Raw genomic sequence first — 21,586 nt, forward strand, 5'->3', positions numbered from 1 at the left:
GGTGAGCTTCTAAGTGTAGTAACGACAGAAATACGGAAAGAGAAACAACATGTTCATTGGAAAGGAAAAAAGAAACCGAAAAGCTGGTGGAACAAGGAGATACGAGAAGCGATCGCCGAACGACAGAAAGCATCTCGAGAGCACAGGCAGGCAAAGAAGGCGCAGTTGCCACAGGATGAAGTAACCAGTAAATGGGAAATATACCGGGAGAAAAAGTCTATGGTACAAATACTGGTGCAAGCAAAATTAAAAGGTGAAAGTGAACGTTGGTTGTCAGAAATACGTGAGAAAAAGAAGGCCGCACCTAGAATATTTTGGAATCACATAAAATTATTAGGCAGGAAGTCAACAACAATACAACAACATATCCTAGACGAAGATGAAAACAGACTGGAAGGAGAAGCAGCAATAAATTACATCCAAAAAGTAACAGCCGAATCCTTCCAAGGCAAGGACGAGGTTGTACTTGAAGAAAAAAAGAGCATGAAAGAGACCCAAGGGGGAAAGGAGCTAGTGCTTACAAATTTAAACTGGAAGAAAGCGGAAGAGAAAATTCCTAAGCGCACAACCACAGGGCTAGACGAGGTTCCCGTTAGGCTGATAAATGAACTGGGACCAAAAAGTAAGGAAGCTCTCGTGAAAGCAGTTGAAAAAAACTTAAAAAGATAGACGAATACCAGACAGTTGGCGACAAAGTAGAATGAATTTAATTTATAAAGGTAAGGGGGAGAAAGACAGAATTCACTCGTATAGACCGTTGACCATTACATCGGTAATATACAGGCTAGCAATGCAGGCAATCAAATTAAAGCTTCAAGCATGGGCAGAAAATAATGGCATTTTGGGAGAGCTTCAGAATGGCTTTAGAATAGGTAGGCGTTTGGATGATAACTTGTTTGTTCTTACTCAGTGTATTGAAATATCAAAAGCAGAAAGCAGATCGTTGTATGTGGCCTTTTTGGACATTACAGGAGCATACGACAACGTAGACCGCAGCATTTTGTGGGATATTCTGGAAGGGGAAGGCTTAGGTAACGATTGTATACAGCTTTTGAGAGAGATTTACCTAGAAAATACTGTTTGCGTTGAATGGGAAGGGATGAGGAGCGCGGAGAAAGTTCATATCAACAAGGGACTGAGGCAGGGGTGCCCTTTATCCCCGCTGCTGTTTATGATGTACATGGTGAGGATGGAGAGGGCGCTAGAAGGAAGTAATATCGGGTTTAATCTCTCATACAAACAGGCAGGTACAGTAATAGAGCAGCAACTCCCAGGTTTATTTTATGCGGACGACATTGTGTTGCTCGCAAACAAGCAAAGTGATTTGCAACGTCTGGCTAATATCTGTGGACAGGAAGGCAACAATTTAGGTTTGAAATTTAGTGTTAGAAAATCAGGTGTTATTGTATTCAATGAAAACAGTGAACAGACAGTGGAGATACAGCGCCAAGAAATACCTCGGGTAACAGAATATAAATACCTTGGTATATGGATAAACGAAGGCAACAGATATATGGAAACACAGGAAAAAACCATAACAGTCAAGGGGAAGAGAAATGCAGCCATAATGAAGCACAGAGCGCTATGGGGATACAATAGGTACGAGGTCCTCCGAGGTATGTGGAAAGGGGTAATGGTTCCAGGACTTACTTTTGGAAATGCGGTTGTTTGCTTTAAATCAGGGGTACAATCAGGACTCGACGGGAACCAAAGGTCAGTGGGTCGCCTCGCATTGGGCGCTCACGGGAAGACTACAAATGAAGCTGTGCAAGGGGATATGGGCTGGACTAGTTTTGAAGTGAGGGAAGCTCGCAGTAAAATTGAGTATGAAGAACGGCTGAGGAATATGGAGGAAAGTAAATGGGCTGGGAGAGTGTTCAGGTATCTGTACAGGCAAAACATTGATTCACAGTGGAGGAAAAGAACTAGGAAGCTTACCAGCAAGTATGCGGCCTGTGGGGTGGGCAACACAGCAACAAAGAAGGTCAAGCGGAAAGTCAGAGAGGCTGAATTAATCTCATGGGTGGCGGAAATGGAAAAGAAACCTGCCATGAGTAACTACTTAAGGGGAAAAAACGAAATTAGGAAAGAAACCATTTATGATAACTCAAAGGGAAGCTCATTACTTTTCGAAGCGAGATCGGGATGCCTTAGAACACGCACCTATAAAGCGAGATATAAGAGGGAAGAAGAAGCATGTGCTTGCTGCGGTAAAGCTAGGGAAACGACGGAGCATATTTTATTAGAGTGTGAAGACGTCTATCCAGCGGTCGATTTAGGCACCACTGGCCTCCTTGAAGCCCTTGGGTTCAGCGGGAGCAGTGGTAAAGCAAACAGGTCCGCAATAGACATCAGTAAGAGGCGATTGGAGGATTGGTGGAAGAAAAGTAGGGAAACGACAAAAGACGGAGACGTACAAAAGCACAGTTCGCAATAGGGTATCAGAAAATTTGGACGTGGTAGTTCATAGTGTTTTTTTTTTTCATTGGTTAATCTAGGTAGGATATTAGGCAGCATAGTAGCAAGAGCTTGGTGGCGCAAGCCACCGCCCCGTTCCAAAGGGGACGCTCATAACATCCATCCATCCATCCGAACAAGCGCTTTGAAGCGCAACCCACTACCCCATTTCACTGTCCGTGTCAGTAGAATCATCACTCGACTTGGAAATCGTACTGTCTGAGTCGGAGCTGTCTAGGAGCGCGAACAAAATCGCACGGCGCGAAGCGGCGTCCACGTTTCCCCATGTCCATACCTGCCCGCGACCGGAAACAGGCGACCGTGACAGGAAGCAGAGGCGGGTGAAGGAAATAGGTCACGAGGACTTGTGGTCAAATCTGCCGATTTCGGCGGAGCAAATATTTTTGCTCCACGGAGCAATCCGGGATCAGCGGCTGGTCTCAATCTGCCATTGGAACACACAGCTCACGCTCCCATGCTGCCATTGGAATAGGATTGCTCCATACAGAGCAGAAAAACTTGATCTGGATCTGCCATTGGAATTCAACTTACTGTATGCGTAAGCATTGCGCCACTTGCTCATCTTCACGCAGCCCGCTGTCATTATCAATGTTATAAAACTTGATCCGACCAGTATAACCGACAGCGCTGCGGGACACGAACTGCTGCGGACGGCGGCGTAAGGTGAATTGATGACGCGAGCGAACTACTGCAGGTGGCAGCGCCAGATTCGGTGATGACGTTCCGGGCATTATAAGCTGTTATCGCTTTTTAGCTCCTTATCCATCCGCATCGAACCATTATCAACTGTGATGAACCGCAGGCCCTGTGTTTAAATCGATATCCGATCGGGGCAGAGTGCGGCAAATGCTGATACATTCGTGAGCGCTGTGTTCCCACCGCATAGATCGCGTTGAAGCGAGAGGCAGCACGAAGGCGAATTCGCTCGCTGCTGCGGGCCCTATTTTGAAAGCGATCGTCTTACGAGAGTTATATGCTGCTCTCTCTTTTTGCGGTCACCAGTACCCGAATGTGGCTCGTTCATGCGCATGAAAAACGGAGGACACAGAAATCGTCAAGTTCCGTGCAGTCTTATTTGTAGTAACGGGAAAATCGTTGCGCAAGTTACGAAGTCGACATGCGAGCGCGCCTGTGCGCTCTCTGCTTACCTTTCTTTCGTATCAAAAACGCAGTTTGGGGTAACGGGTTAACCTCCGCGGGCTTTCCGTCCGGAAAGCGAACCGTGCAGATAAATGAATCAAGGCACCGAAAGGTCGCAAGGGTTATGTTATGTTATGTTATGTTATGCTGTTATCGTAGGCCCGCAGCGTGGGAAGGCAAGACGCACACTATCGCGTAGTTCACTACAGCAAATCGAATACGCGCCCGAGTAAGCTTGCTACGAATTATTTTCTTTTAAAGTCACTACCATATGGAGGCGTTTCTCAGGCGCTGCAGGAGCCTTAATTGCGTGCACAGCCGAATGCACTCCACACAAACTTCTTGTTTCTCCGTGAACGTTAATCGCAGGGATCTCGCATGAGCAGCTTCCTCGCTCGCCAGTTGTTGGTGCAGCCAACGACGGCACAGTGCCACAGACAGTGCAGCTAGGACGAATAACCGTTGCGCATCCCGCTTAGCAGATGCGGCAAGAGCACCTCTTAAGCAAACACCTCAGCAGATGCGGAAAAAGACACAATGTTCGAACACGATTGGCCTCCGAGTGGCGGCCCCTGGGCGCCCTCTCCACCCAAGTTCTCTTTCGCTGAGCGGATTATGGCCGACACTACAAAAAAAAAAAAAAAAAAAAAACTGGTCACGGATCACAATTAACTTTCTCTGACAAGGAAGAAAAAAAAAACTACGGAGGCAAAGCGCGCACAAGAACGGTTCTGAAAGAAGTCCTGCGTCTTCACCAATACACACGCCTTGTTTGCAACAGCGAAATAAGAGAAAATACTACGCTGGGCGCTAAATTTTGTTCATTTTTCTACTTTTTCTTCCGCATTTGAGAGAATGCGAAACCACCGCACGTGGAAGCTACGCTGCGTCAGTCCAAGTTGCCAGTGAAGCTCAGCCTGCTGGCAGCAAGGCTACGTAGTATTGCAATTTATCCTACCTGCTCTAATATTGAAATAATTAAAATCTTGCAATGAAATGCTACGGCGTTTCCAACTCAGTATATAACAATTTCCGACGGGGCCTGGTGAGATGCCTTTTAAAACAGGAAACGCGAGCGTCTTCAACAATTCAGCATGTATTTAATACACCGCATTGTACTGTAATAACACACACAACACCTTGCACAAGTACGCACATCTTTCTGTCCATGTTTTTTCACGTTGTCTGGCTTGTCTTGCCTACTAGTCCAAGCTTCCATCCAGTTTTACACACCTCTGCGTGTTTTGAGGAAGCACTGGCAAAATAATGTTTGTTGCGATAGCAATTATATGGACACTTCAGGCGCATTCCAGCCGTCGGCGTCGCCGTGCCGTTCCTTAAAAAGTCCAAAGGCGATAACACCGTCACCGCGCGCCGTACGTTGTGTGTGCTAGTGAAAGCGTGCGAGGGTGTACCGACGCTGTTGGCTGAATCTCGCGTGCGCAGAGGAAGCGCGCCGTCTACCGTCGCGCGCAAGGCACCGGGGTGGGGGAGGGGGGTTCTACGCCGGCGGCGGCTGCGTATGACGCGGGCCTTATCTTGAAAGCGATGTTCGATGGGGGCAGAGTGCGCCGAGTGCTGATAGCTTCGTGTGCACTCCGTTCTCGCCGTTAGTTGGCCTTGAAGCCAGACAGCAGCTCGCTGCTGCTGCCGCGCTTTCTCACTCCAGCGTTTTGACAGGGAGTGTGTGCGGTCATCGAGTGAGATGTGTTCATGTGTGAGCGTGACACCATGCTTGTTAGTTAGTAAGCAAATGTTTACAAGTTCATATGACCGATAAACCTACTGTTCTTACTTTATATAATGGGGGCGAAATGCGAAAACACCCGTGTGCTTAGATTTAGGTGCACGTTAAAGAACCCCAGGTGGTCAAAATTTCCGGAGTCCTCCACTACGGCGTGCCTCATAATCAGAAAGTGGTTTTGGCACGTAAAACCCCAAATATTAATTAATTACTTTATATAGCTGTCTACTAATTCGCTATCACAATCGATCCAACAAAGCGCATCCAATCTTTCCAAATACAATGAACCAAATTCCCCAACAACGCATCCTGCTAATGTTCAATACGTCAGTTAACACATTACTAGGGAGTGCTTGTGTAGTTTCAGTAGACAAAACGCATGCTGTATTCACGCAAGTTTCAGGTAGTAATTGCTCAGAATGAGTGTTGCAGTATGTATGCAGCAGATGTTCACAACCATCACAGTGAAAGCACTGCGACTAATGAGTTTCATTACGAGGTTTTACTGCAGCACATTAATAACAGATATTCAAAATACTGTATGCAGGAAACAAAAAATAGAGTTTACTGCCAACAACGTGTAATGGTGTGCACTTAGCAGGATTGCTGCTAGGCTTCTCTATTTAAAAAGCTGCGATATTTTGTCACCTGAAGTTCCTGCTTCCATGTGGCATCACCCTGTGTTTAACAAAGTACTAGTACATAACCAAACACAGCTGCTTGTGACAGATCCCCTATTAGACTGCACATATGTATCGGCACCTAAGCATGCACAGTCACTTCCAACCATACCCATTAATTTCATGTTACTTCAAATGCTCCACAATATAAGTATGGGTTGTGCTGATTAGTCTCAGCTGCCAACTTGAAATGACACACTTGAGTACTAGGACTGCTGCTCTAAATTCACTTGTCCTGGGGCATAACATCAACAATATGACAAATATGACAAAGATATCTTGAGAGGTTCAAAATCAACCTGATTTCAACAAAAGTGCTTTCTCTTGAAAGCATGCTGTTACCAGTTAAATATGCAAGCTACAAGTTTGATTAAGAAAGCCCAAGTCCCAAATACAGCATGGTAAGTAGGCCTGCACAGTTGATATGGCCAATAAAGTGGCTGATATGAAACTGTCAGCAGTTGCTTCTTATTAACACTTATTAAGTTGCAGCCTGGTGTAGCCTGCAACATCACAAGCGCTAGAGATGGGCAATACTGCTACCAACTGCACAGTGGGCAAATTACCATCAGGCACAAACGAAAATGTGAACAAGTCTTACAGGTTCAGTCGTAAGTGAGAACAATATACTTTGCTGTTCAACTTAAATAGCACTTATCCATTCATATCGCAGTCCAGTATCCACCCAGCAGCTTTGTTCGCTCTTCCTGACATTTATACAGCACAAACTGCATTCTTCACTAGACACCCACACTCTGTGGGGCGACGCACACACACTGACATTAACCGGTTGCACTTATAACAAGGTGAACAGACATAACAAATGCATGTAAGCATGTTGCAGGGTAAATCAAGACTGCAAAGCACATCGATCAACAAGATCTTTGGGTTGCATCTCCTGCATCAGTTGGATCTGCTGCTGCAACAGGTTGTACACTGGATCATCCTTTGCATGTGTAAGGTCATCATAGCGGCTTCCTACAGTCCACAAGGTCTCTACATCATAATGTCTGCGTGCTTCTGCCAAAAATACATGCAACACCACATTCCCCATGTCCAGCACTTTCCAGTCAGCACTTTCTTCTCCCTCAATGAATAGGGTTGGGTCGGTGCTAGCCTTCTTGCGCTTGTACTGCAAGGACAAAAGACAGAGAATATAACGTCACTAAGGATATGTACGAGCACATTCAACAAGCATTGATGAAAAATGTTGCAGCACAAAATTTCATTGTTGACAGCAACTTATGCAACAATATAGACGGCAACACAATCCACATGTCACATAGGCGCTGCCTAGTGTGGCAGACACATAAGTAGACGGTATTTGCAGCCTTTTAGCAAGTCAATCAGACTGGACATAAATGGACACTGAATTTTGGCAAGGTTTGATAAATAATTAGGCAGCAAAATACCTAAAGCAGCTCTGAGCAATCAATAAATTCTATTAATGAAACTGTGGACACCTTTTTAAGTTCATAACCACTATGTCACACAGAGACAGTCAGCACCAGCCTAATGCAGCTGGCACTGATGAATGTGCTTGTCCAGGAATGAGTAAGCAAGAAAACTTGGCCTTTAGTTTCTTTTCTCAGAATTGAAAAAATGAGAACACAACTGAAGACAATTTAGGCTGGGATGATGCATTTAATGGCTTGCATGAAAATAAGAGCTGAAAGATACTGCATTCCATTCAATTTGCTTCACGTGCTAAACTACATAATAATAAAAGCAATTCTACCTATTCACATGCGTACATCTGAGTTCTGCGAGTGGCTTATACAATTTATTTATAGTTTAATTCTTACAACAAATGACCAGTAACTTTATAGTATAACTATGCCTTTCATAATTCATTGCTCAGTGGAGAATAGACAACTGAACATTATTATCAATGATGCATGGTGATGAAAGATCTCCTGCATTGGGTTCCCACTGATCTCTTTTGATTTATATAGGCTTGTATTGGAATGTTGATTCCCTGTCCAAGTTGTGCACCATGAGATGAATTACATGCTTAATATCTGCTGCTATCTACTGCAATATAATAATCCACTATGTAGAATTTTACTGTGCAGCTAACAGGTGTTGCACCTGTTATTAGCAAAAACATCCCACAGCTTTTCAAATAATTCTGACATACGCTGCTTCTGAAAGCATAGCATGAGCGCTCTTTGCTAGAAATATTTACCTGGAGAAAAAAATTCATAAAAAAAAGACTCGGCCAGTATGGATAGCCATTGAGCTAAAATTTTCTATTCATGTTTTTATCTCTTTCTATATTTATTTTTTTACGTTTTCAACCCTAGCTTCACTTCTTGATTGCAAATGTAAATTTCCTTCTCATGATCAGGGTCCTCTGTGAGTAATTGACCGTTTACCTAAATCAATTACTCACAGGGCACCCTTATCATGAGAAGGAAATTTACAGAAGAATAAAAATGTGTTGGAGTGCATATGGCAGACATTGTCAGCTCCTGACTGGAAGCTTAACATTATCATTGAAGAGAAAGATGTACAATTAGCACATTTTACCGGTGCTAACATATGGGGCATAAACTTGGAGATTGACAAAGAAGCTTGAGAACAAGTTAAGGACCGCGCAAAGAGCGATGGGACAAAGAATGTTAGGCATAATGTTAGGAGACAGAAAGAGAGCATTGTGGATCAGAGAGCAAACGGGGATAGCCGATATTCTAATTGACGTTAGGAGAAAAAAATTGAGCTGGGCAGGTCATTTAACGCGCAGGTTAGATAACCGTTGGACCATTAGAGTTACAGAATGGGTACCAAGAGAAGGGAAGCGCAGTCGAGGACAGCAGAAGACTAGGTGGGGCGATGAAATTAGCAAATTCGTGGGCGCTAGTTGGATTCGATCGGCGCAAGACAGGGGTAATTGGAGATAGCAGGCAGAGGCCTCCGTCCTGCAGTGGACATAAAATGGGCTCATGATGAGCCTATTTTATGTCCACTGATGCTTTATCGTTTCTCTCTTTCTTTTCTATCTTTAGTTTTTATGCCTGCTTTCTACCAAAGCTTGACTGCTTATCACAAAATACAAAAAGGATAGACCGCAGAACTTTTCTTCACCACATTCAATGTACTGCACATAAAAACACTAGCCATTGCTATTTTCCACTACTGTTCGAAGCTACCATTCTTCATGTTCTGTGTGAATGGAAAATTTAACCTGTGTTTCCCAGCTAACACACAGAAAATACATGAGACAGTCTACATAAACTGTCTTTACTATGAGTATGGTATCAAAATGGACATAACTTGCCATACCAATTTTCGCAAAAATTCTGTCACTCCTCGAGATTGACGTGGTGAGATTGCTGTTGCTAAAACCAAGTAGTCTGCATATGTCATCTCCTTTGGAACTGTGATAACAGCAATGTCAGACAGCTTTTCTTCTCGTAGAATGTTAACCAGCTCTTCAACTTCAAAGACACCAGTTTCACCACCTGTGGGGAAAATGAGAGAGGAATATTTATGGCAGTCACATAGCTAAACAAGAGGGGAAGAAAAGGTTGCTTATGCTCAAATCTCAGCCCAACAATGACAAACTGTCGGCAGATTTTGTGTCCATGTCACTCACACCAGGTACTTTTTAGTGATGCATACAATAGGCAGGCTGTCCTTATGACAAGTGGCATACAGTTGGAAAGAGTGAAATGAAGGAAAGGAAACGATAGCCGGACACTGGCACCCACCTAAATGTTACAGCAAATACAGTGAACATATGCACCTTCATCTCTGTAAAACCAAAGCATCAAAACTTATATGGTTTACATCAGAACATGGCCAAAAGTCAAGAAGACCTCTGTCTGCTGTTAACTAAAGAAAAATTTAACCAGAAACTGCAATGGTTTTTCCAACCTCCTATTAGCAATTAGCACCACATTCTTAGGAACTGGCATCTAATGGCTGCGAAATAGGGGCTTAATTTTGTTCGAAGCCTGTCTAAAGATGTCAAAAATGAAATTGCGTGCATGCGTGTGCTTTTTTTACTCATGTGACCATTATACGATTGCAGCTTTTGCCCATTCGTTGACATTTGAACTCATGACATTATGGCCACCGCAAGGAAGCTTGTTCATTCAGAACAAAGCCTCCTAACGTTTCTGCACTAAACATTTTTTTTCTTCCCTGCCTCATTTGACTGTTTCCTAGCTAATAAGGTTGCTGAACTTTTTATCTACGGCACCACGGATTGTGAATCTGCAAAACAACCACTTTTCTGTCACTCCCTTTTTTCCCAAGGAGTTAAATAATAATACAGACTTGATTCAGCTAAGTTCATGAATAGCAATCAAACTTCTTGGCTGCAGGATATCTTGGTCACAATAATGCAGTGTGTGAAAAGGCACAGAGCAGACAAACGAAAAGACCAGTGGCAGTGGAACAAGGTAATAAGAAACCTGGTGCAATTTCATGCTTATTCATACTATCATAACAGTGGCAAAAAGGGTTCAATATTTTATTCACTGACCAAACTGTTGAAAATGTGCAGTCTTGAAAGATGTAAAGCAATGACAGTGGATGGCAGCAACAGCAGACGTGTTGCAAGGAATGCTTGCATGTTTTGCCTTGAAAAGTGACTTAAATAAATGTTAATGTTAAATGTTAGCCAGCATATGATAGGAAGAATTGAGAAGGCATAAGCAAGGCTTATAAAGCTATTTCTGTTCTCATCCAGCACTGATATCCAGCAATGCCCGGGTGTTGTAACAAAATTTAGTGATCACTGACCCTTTCATATTTCTTTATCACTGCGATAAATGTGTAAACTACCCTTTCACATGATTTAGTGATCACATAAGTATACACTGCAATTGTGTAGCCACCAGACTTGGTAGTACATGTGATTATCATGCTTTATTTTTCCCAACGTTGCCTAACACCATGCTTTCCTTCAAGTCATAGAGTTTCTCACTATATTACCTAGAGGGAAATCTGGCACCCCTGTCTATGGGAGTTTTCTAACGAGCGCTGTGCCGTCATGGGAATGATGACATATGGGTGTGCGAGGCTTGTGTTGGCTGGTGTCGTACGAGGCTTCGTCTAAAACATGAATATGGCTACACAAATAATGAGTTCTTGGAATAAAAACTTCATAAAAGGTTTTAATTCACCAATATTACGTTTTTCAAAAAAGTTTGCTCACCGACCATGCATAATCTAGCAAATAAAGAGTTTCTTTTTTTTTATAGCAGGCTGTGATTTGGGAGTGGCACGTGTGAAGCTTTTGGTATTTTGTGCATTTGCTTGCGTTTATATATTGGATAATAATACAAAATAAAACAAGCAGTTGAATGTTGGCGCTCCCCTTGTCCACTCCTGTCTCTCCTTGTTTGCACTAAGTGACCATAATTTTTTATGGTCTACTGAGCAATATCAACCAACTAGCCTAGCAACATGTATTTCTGAAGAAAAGCAACGACAAACTGTTGTCTTGTTGTCTGTCCTCCAACTTTAGCAGCCAGCTGATACTTCTTACGTTTTATATAATTGTACACCGAATCACAAGTCCTCATAGTTAAAACAAAACACAATCTTGTGTAATAACAGCACTAAAACAGCTCTATACATGCTGTTTTAGTAGGAAATGAATCATTGCAACAGACTGAATGGTGCTAGCCAGGAGAGTCTTCAAGGCATGGAGGAAGGGAAACTTTTACCTGCAACCTTCTCCATCTTTCTTGATGGTAAATAAACATTATTATTATTATTATTATTATTATTATTATTATTATTATTATAGAAGGGGGCATTACGTCACGCAGCCAGCCTTGGCAAGCGAACGCTCCGTGAAGCCACAGTGGTGGCCCAACACGTGACCTCTTGAGCCAAGATCATGGAGCAAGAATCGAGATTTGCTGAGACATTTGCTTCCCAGTAGGTATGCCAGTAGTTTTTATTAGGTGTGCGCTTGTTTAGCTGCCCTGCCATGGCTCTGCCTGCAGAGCAGGAACACTAAAACCAACTGCACACTTTGACGGCGTGTTGGGCCACCACTGGCCCAGCAGATTTTGGCTTCAATCGCGTTGCGGTATGCTTCCTCCTCTTTTTTCCTTTCTCCATGTTTCAAGGTGTCCTGGCTCTCCGAGAACGATGCCAATCCGAAGTTGCCACATACCAGCATTCCCATGCATACAACAGCTCAGCAGTGCCTAGGTAATATAGTGAGAAACTCTATGCTTCATGTTGTATAATGAGAAGGTATATTTTGTTATCTTGTTGCATGTCAAGAAATGTACCACCTGCTTCAGGTGGGAACAGCCAAAGACAGTGCTCTGGAGATACTGTCTTAGTTGTGCCAATGGATTACTAGCAGCGGCATGCATCAGTAAACGTATGATAATCATTGTTTAAATAAATAATCGACCAAACTTCATAAATGCTTACTCTAGAGCACATGTGGTAGTTGAAGGCAGTCCATGTGTAGGAAGTTCGGATCCCTGAGACTAGCAATAGCTGCAATATGACTCTCCAATCTTGCGAAGAAATGCAACAGCATTCAAGCTAATATTTTCCCGAGAAGGTTCCCTCGCGCAATACAGGTCCAAATAATGCATAGTGTGGCAAAACTTTAGGGCAAGTATCTCGAAACTGGTGCAAGTCTCGGGATTCAATCTAAGTGGACATGACTCGAGCACTGTATGGCTTCAATTCAGCAGTTACAAGTGTCTCGAAGTGTCTAAGAACCAAAGCTTACATATCTGGTATAATCTGTGTCTTCTCAATGAAGCCGGTTACCTTGAAAGCGATAATCGCTAGCGGCTACCAAGCCCTAAATGCGTCGGCGAGTAGTGAAACATTAGTTTGAGTAGACTTAACTGCATCATCGGGCGTGATACTCACGTTTTAAGTTGAAGCCTTCAAGTGGATCAACTTTGATGTTTTGAGGAATGTAATCCACATCAGCATCAGGCAATGCGCTTTGCTCCTCAGCCGAGTCCAGGATTATCGACGAGTCTTCGTCTGCAAAGAGCTTCTTGGCGTTAGCCCTGGCAGAATGCAGCATGCTGCGGATTCGAGGGCCATCCGTCCCTTTTTCTTTTGGCAGGTCTCCTTTCGTTGCGGCAGCGGGCGCTGGACTGCTGCCGCTGCTACCGCCTTCGGCAGGGCTCGGCTTTGGCGGCACGCACTCGAAGTCGCGCCAAATGTCATTCAAAATTGAGCGCGTTTCGTCATCTGGTTCAATCAAGGGCTTCTTGGAAGATTGACTGCTTTCCAGTTTTGAGTCCACTGCGTCGTCTTTTCGCAGAGACGAATGACGAGCGGAGAAATGACGCCGTAAAGCAGCCTGGTTGGCCAACCGTTGACATAGCTGGTCGCGATGAGCATCGGCAGCCCGGTAGCCTATTTGTCTCACACCGAGTCCTCCTAGACGGAAGAACGTGGTTAGCACCATCTGCGACCCCATCGTGATGTACGAACTCCTCAGTCCTCGACAGCGCAACGACCGGTGTTTCAATGAGCCACCTCGCTGCTGAGGTACACTCCACCTGCGCGATATTGTCCAGCCACAGCACCACTGCTGTTGCGACACGGCCGACGAAACCGGAAAGACCTTGCCTTACAATAACGGAAGCAATCGGAACTCCCAAGGTTATCAGTAGGCAAACTTTACGTCACCAAAATTATGCAATTCGCTCGACGGCCCTGCAACGGTATAAAATAAACTTATAAGGTAAGCTCGCTTTTAACCAAATTAGCACATCTCAAACGTTATTTAGCCAGAACTTAATTGTTAAGTTTGATTCGTATTCTCACATGTCCGCGTAAACGCCAGTAGGAGCGTAGGAGGCGCTGGTGGCGTGGACACAGCCCAAGCAGACTGCGCCGCTACTTCCTCTTACCTCGTCGTGTTTCGTCGCCGAAAATCTGGCTTTGGCACCGTTTATTTTAAATGGCATTGCACATTCGCAGCAAAGAAAGTCGCTGCTAGCCTTATAAAAGGGCAGTATTTGTAGCTCGAAGGCGGGCGGTCACCTTGGTATCGTAAGATTACTCGGTGCAGACGACTAAGCTTATCGTGCGTTACGGTATACTTTTGGTTCTGTACTTCAGGTGATTACACTTGCGCAAACGAGAAATTGGTCGCACCACTGTTTCGGTATACTATGATATGCCTTAGTGATAATTGATTTCGCTACGTGTATGAATTGGTGCACCGTCGACTGTTGTAGGTTCGCAGCAGTTACTATGAAACACGCTTAAATGATGCATATTCTGCTACTTCCAGCCTGTGTGGCTATTGGCACAGGATGGTTATATCTCCTCACTACGCTACTTCCGAGCGTCGGCCACGATGATGATGCGTAAGCGAAAAATATGTTACTGCCGCTCTTACAAAACAGATCACATCATTCGTCGTAGCGTCTAATATGTAAGTATTGTGTTTCAGGAGTCGCCTGAAGTTTCCTAGCAGTCATCAAGAATTGAAAGAATTAGCGGAGCTACTGAATTCCTACAAAGAGCAACACGCAGCTTATGTTTTGGTGCTGTTTTCATCGGCATACTTGTATAAGCAAACGTTTGCCATTCCGGGATCCGTTTTTCTGGTGAATAATTTTCATTATATGCTCAAGGCAGTTGTTCGTCATGTTTGTGTGTGAAAGTTAACATGCTGTCTTGGTTTCTTTAGAATGTTCTGGCTGGTGCACTGTTCGGCATCTGGAAAAGTTTTTTGTTGACGTGCCTGCTTTCTGGAATAGGCGCATCACAGTGCTATTTGCTCTCCAAATTTTGTGGCCAAAAGTACGTTGCGAGTTACTTTCCTGATAAAGTAAAGCTTTTCCAAGACAAGGTATGTACTAACTCATATCTGATCTCGCTGCACTAAACATAGTGTTTCAATTAAATGCAACCAAGACAATATTGCTTTTATTAAGATCTATAACTGCTTTGATGTATGTTGGCGGAATATTTTGCATATGTGTGAGCTATATGTACTTCACCAACACGGTAAATGAAACCCATGTAAGCATTTACAGGTAGGGTCGCTAACTTTGTCAACGTCATGATTTTTGTGAGGGGTACTGTAATCAAAACTTACAAACAAATTGAGAACAACATAAAGTAGAGATACACCAAGACATTGCATTATTGAAATTTATTGGAAGGCTTTATATAAAATTTTGAAGACTTAATAGTCACATAGTCCTGGGTTGTGCAGAGGGCAAATGTGTGTCCATTTCGCTCATGTGTGTAGTCCAAACTGGCTATGCCAGGTGATGCAGTAAGCACAAACAGTGGGTATGATGTATCAGAGAGTAGCAGAGGATACACTTGGACGTTTAGGAAAAGGCCCAGAAGAAAAAAAACAAAGGGATGGACAGTTCAGTCTCGTACCATGACGTTGAAAAGTGTAAGGAATTTGGAATGAACGTGCTTGTGACAAGTTTTCTGATATGTAGGAACGACAGACTGTGTTTGCGATGCAGTTTATAATGCGCCAATTTGGAAAGAACTAGAAAATTGGAAAATGATGTGCCAGTGTGGGGGCTAAACCCGCACCTGGCACTGGCTGCCACTTCAGCCCCCACAGTGGCATTGAGAGCGAAAAACTGGCTGTGCCAGGGGAAACATGGCCAGGTGACAACCCTGTTTACAATTTTACTGTTTACAAGTTTAAGTGCAAAACAAAGGTGGCACTGGAACCACCTGCTCCTCATAGTTTTGGTTTTGTCTAATGCGTATAATTTAGGACAAGATGTGCAAATAATTTTTTATACAGTGGTAATGCAGTATTCATGGCACTCTGCTGCTTTTAAATTTACTCACATGTAGCCATTATCAAGAAGGTAGAAACTGTTTAATGCATTCTTGTGGAAAGCAAACTTGTGTCCTTTACTAGGTCAATGAGGTTGCAAAATTCCTCTCTTCACTTGCAACCTGTGCATAGCCATTAGCATATATCTTTGAACTTGCTGTGCATACAAACAATGTTCCTTTTGATGCTGTCCATTCAGGTCAAGGAAAACAGAGATCGCCTCCTGTATTGGCTTCTCTTTTTGCGTTTATTCCCGATGACACCAAACTGGTTTCTCAACATTGCGTCGCCAGTTGTTGGTGTTCCACTGCACCTGTTCTTCATATCAGTTTTGATTGGTAAGCTCCAATTGTCATGTAAAATCAAGAGCAGAAATGCTAGTAATTGGTTCACGTACAGGTTTGAAGTCCAGCTACACAAATTGACTTCTTATTCCAAGACATGAAAGACAAAGAAAAAAATTTAGTGATGCTTCCAATTGACCACAACATCTGAATGTGTCAAATGAAAGGGGACAGAGTGAGCAGAAGCATGGAAAATGAAGTGATTGAAATCTATTCAACAATACACATCATAATCGCTAAAGAGTGGACTTATTGCTCTGCAGGAAGGTGATGTTCATAATGAGAATTATTTATTCTTGTACCCAATATATGCACTATGAGTGATGTGGTAGATATTTACACAGCACTTGTTTTGTGGTGTATGTTTGCTTGGTCCTTGTTTAGTTAGCTGTTTCAGCTTACTTTGACAGATGCTCATTCTGTGCTTAAAATGTGTGGGACCTCCTCTTTTTTCATTGAGGCTATAGTAGCAGTAGCATGCTGTCGCAGTAGCTGAAATATGATGATGCAAACTTATCAAATAAACAATAACACAGACCCATTTTACCTGCAAATGTACAGAAAGTGCATTAAAAAAAAGAGAGAGCTCCATATGAAGAAAACTTTTTTTGTGCCCTATTCCTTGTTCTAGCCAGTCTGACCAACCTGCTCAAAGCTAGGGTACTATACTAGAGCCATTCTACTTGACAGTTTCCTTGGAATTTACTGGGTGTACCAACTCGGACAACTTAATTGAAGTGATTCTTTATTGGTTTATCACATATACATGTGATGGGAGGCGAAGGGAAAAGCCATTCAAGGACGACTTGAGGGAGTTCTTTGCCCCCAATACTGGCAAAGACAGCAGCAGATACACACACATTTTGTTCCCATTGTTGTACACTTTCACAAAACCATCATTTTAAACACAACATTGTCATACACTTTGACAAAACCTTAAAATTAAGCATATCACTAATTACTACCCTACACAGGTAATCATGCGTTACCATATGTCACTTCGCATCAGCATTGAACGCCAGCACAACATTTTGCAACAATGTACGCATAGTAATAGTGGCATTAAACAATATAATACAAATCATAAACAGCTGTAGAGGTCAATGTTAGGCTAGAAACAATGCGTACAAGTCAGACAATTTTACTTCGCAAATATAAATTTGTTTTTCATTATAGTCATTTAGTAGACATGGAAGTTTGTCGTGAAACATTTGCCGACCATAGCCAGTACGACAATACAGAACATTCCATATTTCTGTTGTTCTTGTGCTATATGATACTTCCTTCGGATGGAGATTTACTAACCCCATGAAGAGATAATTATGACAGTCACAATTTAGGCAACATTCACGCAACAATTTATACTCATATGTGTCTTGTGCCCTAATTATTCTAAATTTACTAAAGAGCTCCACAGCAGAATGCCGGATTGGTACATTCTCAATTATTCTCAAAACTATTTTTTGCATTACTAATAGCCGCGAGAAGTTCAATTGTGCAGTAGTCCCCCAGACCAAATGATTGGCAATAAAAAGGAAGCATTAGCTTGAAGCGAACTGCAATTACCCCATTCAAACACATGTAACAGACAGAAATGATTTTGTGAGAAACCACTGCACTGATTTAAATGAAATTTGTTGCATTTGACAGAGAAAGTTAAATTATAGCAACTCTAGAAAGCAGAATTTTTATGTAGGGCCTTTTTATGTAGAAATTCCCAAAAATTAGTAAGTTTAAAAAAAAACCTGAAGCACGAGAAACAATATATATATATTGCAGTTGTATAAACTACATCTGTTAGAGCATCTAAAGTGGACGAACTTAATATATGAATTTGCAGCAAATGTGAAAATGTTACAATGTTTGCAAGGGTTTTGCAAAAGTCCTATATTTCAGAGCGGTGTAAAATACCGCAATTTTGCCTACTTTAAATGTATTATTAGGTGCTGTTTACATAATTGTGATATTCTTTTAATTGTCGAGTTATAGAGTCGAAAATTTGTTGCTTGAGCTTTTTTCAGTTTCGCAACTTAAAAAAAAAATGCCCCCGAAAAAATATGCTTCCATAGTCACTAAATTTTTAACTCCTTTTAAATACAACAAACCTCAATACAATCGGTGCAGTGGTTGCTGAAAAAAACGGCTTCTCAGTTTCCATGTATCTATATAGGAGCTCCTGAGCTGAAGCTTCCTCTTAAGAGGTGGCTCTTTTGATCCCTTCACATCACTATATGTGTAATTTAAAAGATGAATGTTAAGTAAATAAGTAACTAACAGGACACAAGATAAATATGACTGAATAAGTGCTACTTTCAACAGCATTGATTGCTTACAAACAAGCATGTGAGTTCATATGTGAAACACACACCAGTTATATCACATGCAAAGTTAAGTAGATTATGCATGTCAAAGACAGATGGGCAATACTGTCGAGGTTCATTTTAAGCAAGTTGTAGTACTTGCGATGCTCCTATTTAGCTAATTAGCCGAGACCTATTTCTTCATCTAAGGGGCACAAATACTTAATGAAAAATTATGAATTCTATTTAGAATTCAAGTGAAATTTTCATCAGGTTATATCTTACATGTTTTCTGGCCTTTAGGTATGAAGGAGGTGATATCAGTGTGTTAAATATGCCACACACACATACACACGCAGAGAGAGGGAGAGAGAAAAGTAAAAGCTTGTGCAGTAGGATTAAGGTACTCTCAAGCATGGTCTCAACTAGTGGAGTCTGCATGCATGCACATGTTAAAGCTACATGCAGGAATTACAGATAGCCCAAGATCCAGTGATTTCTCACCAATGACATTTTTTAACGAAGATTTATTGTCAATATAAGGTCTGCTTTCCTTTACCTTTGAATGGTATTAATAAAACGAGTGCTGTACACTTGCAAAGGCCTGTGATAATTAAAACCTCTCTTGTTTAATGGCTCCAGGAGGAATATTGTAAACGATTAGAAGGAATACTGTAATCATTGTGCAGGCAATCACATAATTTATGTAGACCAGCTGTCAGAGATCATTGGTTCATTTTAAAATTTCAAAAATGCCCACATCTTTCATAAGGCCTCTATTACACATTTTTAGAGCCTGCCACTTAAGCTATGCTGCATGCCTTATGCATAATCTAAACAGAATGCCTTTTGCCTATTCTTTGCATTTAAGATTGCAAATTCAGAGGTGCAGTGTGCCCTGTGCTCAGTGTGATCTCCTGAATTCATGACAGGAGGCTTTGGTATATTGTGAATAACCACACTTCTTTCCTTGTCCTTCATTTCTCATTCAGATACAGATAATATAAAAGTGTTAAATTTGGACCAGAAATGGTTAAGTACACAATGCATATCCATCACACAGCAGTGAGCTCATTACATACACTTTAGGACGATTTTTATTACAGCACACTGTTTCCTGTTTGTTCGTGCAAGTGCCAGAGTAATATACTCAACTCTTATGTAGCCATTCAGGATGTGTGTTTGCTGGATTTTGCGTTAGAAGCATTGCTTCAGTATTTGCACAACTTATAGGTAGTAAAAATAAAAGTAAGGATAAATATGTAGACAAATGCAGTACATGCATCCACGAATTTGAGCAACTTCAGGCATTGAAGAAAGTTACTGTGGTACTGAAATATGCATCACAGGTTGCATAAAACATACCGTGGAAGTACATTCTGCTGCTGTTACAATCGGCATCTCCTGAAGCAATAAAGAGGGAACACCCAAGCACTATCAAGACGCTGTGGAGTGAAAGTCTGGCACTATTGTTTGAGCTGATGACCACAGTTCCACTGCACTGATGTCTTTTTTGGGGCAAATTCTACCTACAAGTACCAAAATACATGCCAAGCTCATTTGAAGCACTTAAGATATCGGAAACCTGTTTATAGCTTACAAGTTTGATTTCAAATCCACATGCAACTTTTACATGCCTTTACCTCTTGGGTCAGTCCACCTTTTATCTATTGTGTCATTGACAACTAGCAAAAACAAAGGGCATCAGCAAGGGGGAAGAAGATTAGGCAGAATGTGAAAACCCATCATACACCAAGAGATGCATAACGGAAAAGGCATTAGAGGGGGATGCTTGTGAAGAGGCAGAGAGAGCCTAGAACAGGAAGTGTCAAGGGTGCGAGATACCGATAAGAAACAAGTGCCAATGGCGTAGGTGCAGTTGCCCTTCAATTGCACCACTGTACAGTGATTGCGTGTAGTTTGCAATGCACACTTAGTTTGCTTATACATGCCAATGCACACAGCATTGCAATGTACACTTCAGCATGCTCTATTTGATGCTCTCAAATGGTTATGCACAAGGAAATTCTAGAAATGCTCTGCATTTTACAGATGGTGCTACCATCTGTGAAGCACCATCTGTGAAAGCACCAGAGATGGTGCTACCAACAAAATATTGCTAAACAGCTATGTGTATGACAGTTTTCATGTACAATTCAGCTTAATTTTCATGAAACTGATGCTAGCAAAGCTTTTACACAAGACTGAAGGGTAGGTAGTAAGGGCTTTATAATTGAACTAATTACCTGCAATTTGTTAGAGTTGATATGATATGAATCGACAAATGATTAGACTTAACTTTGTTCATTCCTAATTCACTTTCCTCAAGTTGATGTTATGTACAAATATGTCATTAAAATGCATATGAATTTTTTGTTGCTTGCCTGACTGATTTATTTCAACCTTAGCTGAGCTTGCCAAAATTTACTGATGAAGCATAATAGTGGAATGTGCAGTGTACCTTTCTGCTTGCAGTGAAAAAAATCACCCCAGTTGATGAATACATGCTACTTTTTACTGTGGGGTTTAAGTTTCCTGTGAACCAAAATGTGCTAGAGCCTTAGATTTTTCATCACTATTTACAATGATTCAACAACAACAAAATTTTCTTCAATGTTCCACAGCCTTTGAATTATTTTTCAGTGAAACCTTAACTACTAAGTAATGTTTTATTGTTAACACTTTTCTAAACCCAGGCATTTCTTTCTTGCAGGCTTGATGCCTTACAACTTTATATGTGTGCAGACAGGCTGCATACTCTCAGAGTTGAAGTCTATGAATGACATACTCACATGGACTACAATGGCCAAGATGGCAGCCATTGCAGGCGTTGCGCTTTTACCAAGCCTTCTGATGAAAAGAGGTGTCAAGAAAGAGTGAGATACGAACTGACAAATGATTAGACTTAACTTTGTTCATTCCTTATTCACTTTCCTCAAGTTGATGTTATGTACAAATATGTCATTAAAATACATATGAATTTTTTGTTGCTTGCCTGAATGATTTATTTCAACCTTAGCTGAGCTTGCCAAAATTTACTGAAGAAGAAGCACAATAGTGGAATGTGCAGTGTACCTCTCTGCTTGCAGTGAAAAAATCACCCCAGTGTTTAGCACTTT

At 42.0% G+C, this 21,586-nt stretch overlaps 2 protein-coding genes across 2 annotated transcripts; one reads left to right on the forward strand and one right to left on the reverse strand.

The window, feature by feature from the left end:
• Positions 1-5,842: 5,842 nt before the first annotated feature.
• RsfS312 (ribosomal silencing factor RsfS-like protein, 312) lies at positions 5,843-13,631 on the reverse strand. Its single transcript, XM_075677066.1, has 3 exons — positions 12,907-13,631; positions 9,328-9,506; positions 5,843-7,174 (listed from the first exon to the last, which is right to left on the reverse strand). The coding sequence occupies exons 1-3, from the start codon at positions 13,469-13,471 to the stop codon at positions 6,893-6,895; spliced, it is 1,026 nt and encodes a 341-aa protein (XP_075533181.1). The 5' UTR covers positions 13,472-13,631; the 3' UTR covers positions 5,843-6,892.
• Positions 13,632-13,852: 221 nt separating this feature from the next.
• Positions 13,853-21,452, forward strand: LOC142566233 (transmembrane protein 41A-like). Its single transcript, XM_075677075.1, has 5 exons — positions 13,853-14,369; positions 14,456-14,612; positions 14,696-14,857; positions 16,023-16,161; positions 21,181-21,452. The coding sequence occupies exons 1-5, from the start codon at positions 14,269-14,271 to the stop codon at positions 21,345-21,347; spliced, it is 726 nt and encodes a 241-aa protein (XP_075533190.1). The 5' UTR covers positions 13,853-14,268; the 3' UTR covers positions 21,348-21,452.
• Positions 21,453-21,586: the final 134 nt, after the last annotated feature.

The sequence above is a fragment of the Dermacentor variabilis genome, chromosome 1 (assembly GCF_050947875.1).
Source record: "Dermacentor variabilis isolate Ectoservices chromosome 1, ASM5094787v1, whole genome shotgun sequence".
NCBI classification, from domain to species: Eukaryota; Metazoa; Arthropoda; class Arachnida; order Ixodida; family Ixodidae; genus Dermacentor; species Dermacentor variabilis.

What these genes read in the sequence shown, in the direction of transcription:
- RsfS312 (XM_075677066.1), bottom strand. Translation starts at nt 13,471, where the DNA reads ATGGGGTCGCAGATGGTGCTAACCACGTTCTTCCGTCTAGGAGGACTC. An exon ending in TGAAGGCTTCAACTTAAAAC is followed by an intron (nt 9,507 to 12,906) that starts GTGAGTATCACG and finishes TTTTCCCCACAG; the next exon opens with GTGGTGAAACTGGTGTCTTT. An exon ending in CAGAATTTTTGCGAAAATTG is followed by an intron (nt 7,175 to 9,327) that starts GTATGGCAAGTT and finishes TTGTCCTTGCAG; the next exon opens with TACAAGCGCAAGAAGGCTAG.
- LOC142566233 (XM_075677075.1), top strand. Translation starts at nt 14,269, where the DNA reads ATGATGCATATTCTGCTACTTCCAGCCTGTGTGGCTATTGGCACAGGA. An exon ending in GTCGGCCACGATGATGATGC is followed by an intron (nt 14,370 to 14,455) that starts GTAAGCGAAAAA and finishes ATTGTGTTTCAG; the next exon opens with GAGTCGCCTGAAGTTTCCTA. An exon ending in CTTCATATCAGTTTTGATTG is followed by an intron (nt 16,162 to 21,180) that starts GTAAGCTCCAAT and finishes TCTTTCTTGCAG; the next exon opens with GCTTGATGCCTTACAACTTT.